Source organism: Limulus polyphemus, unplaced genomic scaffold (genome assembly GCF_000517525.1).
Source record: "Limulus polyphemus unplaced genomic scaffold, Limulus_polyphemus-2.1.2 Scaffold200, whole genome shotgun sequence".
NCBI lineage: Eukaryota > Metazoa > Arthropoda > Merostomata > Xiphosura > Limulidae > Limulus > Limulus polyphemus.
Genome location: NW_013665810.1, coordinates 685,539 through 690,733, shown reverse-complemented (window position 1 = coordinate 690,733; position 5,195 = coordinate 685,539). Strand labels below are relative to the sequence as shown.

Sequence of the window (5,195 nt, the reverse complement as noted above, 5' to 3'; positions counted from 1 at the left end):
AATGTTATCCTATTGAGAAAGTGTATGATTACCTACTGTTAGCCTGATAAGGAAGTGTCTCCTTATGTAATGTTATCCTATTGAGAAAGTGTATGATTACATACTGTTAGCCTGATAAGGAAGTGTCTCCTTATGTAGTGTTATCCTATTGAGAAAGTGTATGATTACCTACTGTTAGCCTGATAAGGAAGTGTCTCCTTATGTAGTGTTATCCTATTGAGAAAGTGTATGATTACCTACTGTTAGCCTGATAAGGAAGAAATGTTTGAATACAACTAATATGGCTATGCTGACTTCAAGTAAAATGACAACTTTTAGAACGTTAACGTGCTGAGAAAGTTAGTAAGTTTGCTGATAAAGTGCTTACATATTATTTGTTTGGTGAATAAGTGTTTGAATACAAATATTACGACTATATGCTAATTATCATACTGAATAGAATATTTGCTTCGATAGCATTAACTTGCAAAGAAAGTGTTCTGTTTACATACTGCTAGCCTGCTGAGAAAGTACTTGCTTAGATACTATTAGCCCGCTGAGAAAGTACTTGCTTAGATACTATTAGCCCGCTGAGAAAGTACTTGCTTAGATACTATTAGCCCGCTGAGAAAGTACTTGCTTAGATACTGCTAGCCCGCTGAGAAAGTACTTGCTTAGATACTGCTAGCCCGCTGAGAAAGTACTTGCTTAGATACTGCTAGCCCGCTGAGCTCAGCAGGCTAGCAGTATCTAAATATTTTCTCAGCAGGCTAGCAGTATCTAAGCAAGTACTTTCTCAGCAGGCTAGCAGTATCTAAGCAAGTACTTTAAAGTACTTGCTTAGATACTGCTAGCCTGCTGAGAAAGTGTTTACGTTGACTCAGCATAATCCACTAATAGCATATTTTGACGAGCTTCAGGAAAAACAAGATTTGCTAGTATATTTTTTGGATTACTTAGCATGATGATTTATTTACTTTGATAATAATGTTTTAATCATTCACCAAATGACTTAAGGAAAACATTAATTCTGCCTATACGTAAGTAATCTGTGCGACTCTTACCAGCTATGGGGAGGGAGGGGGAACGTCCTCTTGGAAAATTTTGATAAAATAATTCGGTAATTTAAAGATATTAATTACCCCCTCCCCCTCTCAGCTGGAAACGTGTTGCTAGTATGTGCATGACAGTTGTTTAAAGAAGTTGGTAGACGCATATTTCATGTATCTAGTATTAGGAAAATTTCTAGCTATGTCACTGATTCGTATCGTAGGAACATTCGTCGGAAGACTAGATGTTATAGTCTAAAAATGTCCTAAAAAAAACACTAACCTCTGTTTCTCACAAACTACGCACAGCCATTGCTTCCCGTCGTCTCTGTATTGCCTGCACGACTTACATACTCTCTTTTTGCAGGCTGGACAGAGGGCGCCACGATTGATTATTCGACCGAGCTCGGCCAGACAACGAGAACAAGCACGTGTAGAGTCCAGGCCAGGTCGTAGTACCCCTCTCTTCCTGAGTCGCTGTATTTCTGTCCGCAACTGGCTGTTGAACACAAAATCAAAATGTTATGAGAAAATATTGTTAGATTCAAGTAAAACAGGTTTTTGACGAGAAAATGGGTAAAAATAAAACGATACTATGCCACGTAAGAAACGAATGTGGACTTTTGCTTGAGCATTCGTGCAAATCTTACTTTGTTAATCATTAACCTCGGAGAAACTCAACAAGTTTGGGTTCAAACATACTCACCAAAGGTCAAGTAAATTAGTAAACGATGTTTAAGAATTTAAGTAAAAACGTTGAAAATATTATCCGAATTTAAGTAAAAACGTTGAAAATATTATCCGAATTTAAGTAAAAACGTTGAAAATATTATCTGAATTTAAGTAAAAACGTTGAAAATATTATTTGAATCTAAAATCAAAACAATAATTTTGTACTTTTACAATAGTCACAACAAAGAAAGAACGAAATTGGAAATCTGTTATCATTGTTAAGTTAAAAGTAAAACAATTCCGACTGTTAATAAGAATTAGACGATACCGAAATAATTATAACACAGATTACGATCCTGGAGTTGGTACTCGCTTTGAATTTCCTGGATTTATCCTTTTTACTGTAACGTGAAATAATTTCTAAAAGTCCTCAATTCTAAATGAGGTATTTTCTTCCCATACCAAACATTTTAAAGAAAGACATACTATACATTCTACCAAGATCGACAACAAACGATAATCATTTTTTTTATTCAACCATTCATACGGACTCCATCTAGTTTATCGACAACTGGACTAAAGTAAAACTATATGGCTCCGTCGTCCGACTGAGCGAATCATCTTTCCAGATGTTTCTAGAATGTATTTTTCCCACGACGGAAGACACCTCCAGGCAATGTTGCGAGATACCTTACTTGAGATATGAGCGCAGGTCGTCCTCCGCTTCTGTTTTGACAAGTAGCAACCCTAAACAAGACTCTCCAAAAAAAACATAAGCTGTTGTGTTTATTAACATAAAACCAATCATATTATATTATCCCTCCAGTGATAAATGCGATGCTCATGAGCTGGCACTTGAGTCCCTACTAGAGAAATAGCAAGTGTTTATACTGGTTTTGAAACTCAGCTCTCTAGAAATTACCCTTTTTTTAAAAAAAAAAGCTCTGTTCAACAATTCTTTTTCACTTAATGTTTAAAAAACGACAAGAAAATAATTTTTAAATAGAAAAATATAGCCCTGCTTTACCCTGTAAACAAAATATTATGATTTAAAATAAGTGTTTGTTTTGAATTAAAGAGTTCTGCTCCTCCTAAGAAATTTTAACCGTTTAATTTAATGAATAGCACAGCTAGCTGATCGGAAACATATGACTTGAAATTATTGTCAAGGTAATTAAGAAAGCATTGCATTTACTGGTCAGTTTTAAAAGCCATTAAGGGAGCTTGAAATATAAAATTTCTACGTGTATTTTATTTTTAACATAAGAATGGGGGAGGGAGGCTCTGTGAAAGCAGTATTATCACTGTTCAAAAATGTTAATGGTTGTTTACAGCTTTGGAAACATCTAATTTCCTTTTCTTTATCATCTTAGGTGTTTTTATCCGATACATTAGACAATGCCACGACCATAAAACACAAAAGACAGTGGTATGATGGGGGCACGTACAATGAAACGTTAGTACTGTAATGGGAATTATACCCCATCGTTTTTCGAAACCTTCCAAAGCCCATTTATCTCCTGGTCTTCACAACTGGTTCGAATAGTTAAATGGCACAGTAATCCAAAGGTAATGTTTTAGAAACTCACTAAGGTATTATTGAACACGAATAGGTCTAAGTCCGGTGTTCTATCTCTTACATAAACAAGCATGTATTTTCACGGGTGTTTCTGTTTCTTGTCATTAGTGCTTTTAGAAAGCTTTAAGATAGCCCGTTCAATATATTCCACTGATCGCTCTTGTGCAAGGATATAATAAAATCAGTTGACGACTCCAACGTCTTTAAAATGCTCATTCAGACAAAATATTATTTGCAAAATGTACATGTACATTTACTTGAGTATATAAATGACATTTCGTGCTTTTCTTGTCTCCTGAAAATGGCGGAGCATGTTCCATCGAAACATGTAGAGAGGTTTTGGTTTTTATATTGCTTTTATCTTTATACAATAAATTATTGTGCATTTTTAAATTGTTGTTTGAGTCGTCAACTGGTTTTATTAGGTAGCCCATTGTGTAGCTTTGTGCTTAACTGCAAACACACGAAAGAAGGTAATTACAGACGCTGACAAAGTTTACCTTTACTGTGAGTATTTTGAAAAGTTATTTTTAGGAACTAGTTTTCAAGGCAAAGGAACAGTAAATACCATACAAATCTTGGTTTAGCTGTATGTGTGTGTATCACGTAGTCTGTGTTTCATTCTTGTGGTAAAATTTCTTTTTTCACTAACCATTTGAAAATTGTTATGCCTTCTTAAATTAACATTAACAGAGAAGAAATATTATTGAAGGAGCCAATGGGTGAAGTTAACTTGACTTTGGTACGATGACAAATCTTTATAAGAACAGTTGATGCTCGTTTAGGACATTGATAAGAAACTCGTTAACCCTAAAATTAACAATGGGCTCCCATACTCCATCGGCTTTCTAAACGCATTTTTTATAACGATGCTTGCACACCACACTGCTTGTGGGTACACGTCTTTATCGGTTACAGGGTCCCTAACAAAATATGAATCATAAAACTAAACAAAAACATCATGGACACTACAATTAATGTGACTAACTGTTGTGTGTTGTGAAAACAAAACATGATTCATTAGAGAACGGCATAAACTAGGCAGTAATTAGAAGATTAGTAGCCACAGCCATTACAAAATACAAGCTTTTCAAAGGTAGCGTTTGTCTGTTCCAGTTTTTCGCACAAACCTACACAATGGGCTATTCGCATTAACCGTCTTTAACTTTGAACTGATAGACTAGAGGGAAAGCAGCTAGTCAACAACATCCATTGCTATCTCTTGAGATACTATAAACGAATAGTGGGATTTGATTGTCATTCATATGACGAACCCATGACCCCAAAATCTCGGTACGCAATTTTTGTTGTTGCTGAAACTGGACTCGAATCAAGGAATTTTGGGTCCACAGCCCGGAACACTAAGCTACGCCTGGCCCTTTTCAAAGGTAGAACAAACTCGTATAACGAATGAAGAAATATAATATCATTATAATAATAGAAAGTTTTACTGGGAGGGCAAATTATTTAAATATATATATATAACGGTGTTATAAAATAAACATTTTTTGTATCGCACTTTTGTAACTGTAAAGCTATTATCTGACAATGCAAGTTACAAATAATCACACGTACATCTCGTGAATACAATCTCTTATCAATTGTAAAATCCTGGAACTTAAAAATACAAGTTTGGCGTCGTATTTCTCTATGTCAGCTTTTAGAACCTATACACACACAGACATCAATTAAAACCTAAATTCGTGTTAAATGTTAGTTTTAGCAATCATCATTAGAAAAGCTCACACATTTGAAACAGCTCTGCTGTACCGGACGTAGCGAATCAAGGAATAGATTAGGCCTCTACGTCATCTCTTCCCTCCTCCACTGAAACTTATGTTTTGGTAATGAAGAGAAATTACCAACTAAATAAATAGCCAGTTAGGCCACTGAACAATAATGGATAATTAATTATC

At 35.1% G+C, this 5,195-nt stretch overlaps 1 protein-coding gene across 1 annotated transcript in view; it reads right to left on the bottom strand.

The window, feature by feature from the left end:
* The window catches only part of LOC106478328, a 209,921-nt gene that overhangs the window by 93,632 nt on the left and 111,094 nt on the right, over window positions 1–5,195 (bottom strand). Inside the window, exon 3 of the mRNA XM_022381933.1 lies at window positions 1,312–1,527. Within this exon, the coding sequence (XP_022237641.1) occupies window positions 1,312–1,527 (216 nt within the window). The remainder of the gene's footprint in view (window positions 1–1,311; window positions 1,528–5,195) is intronic.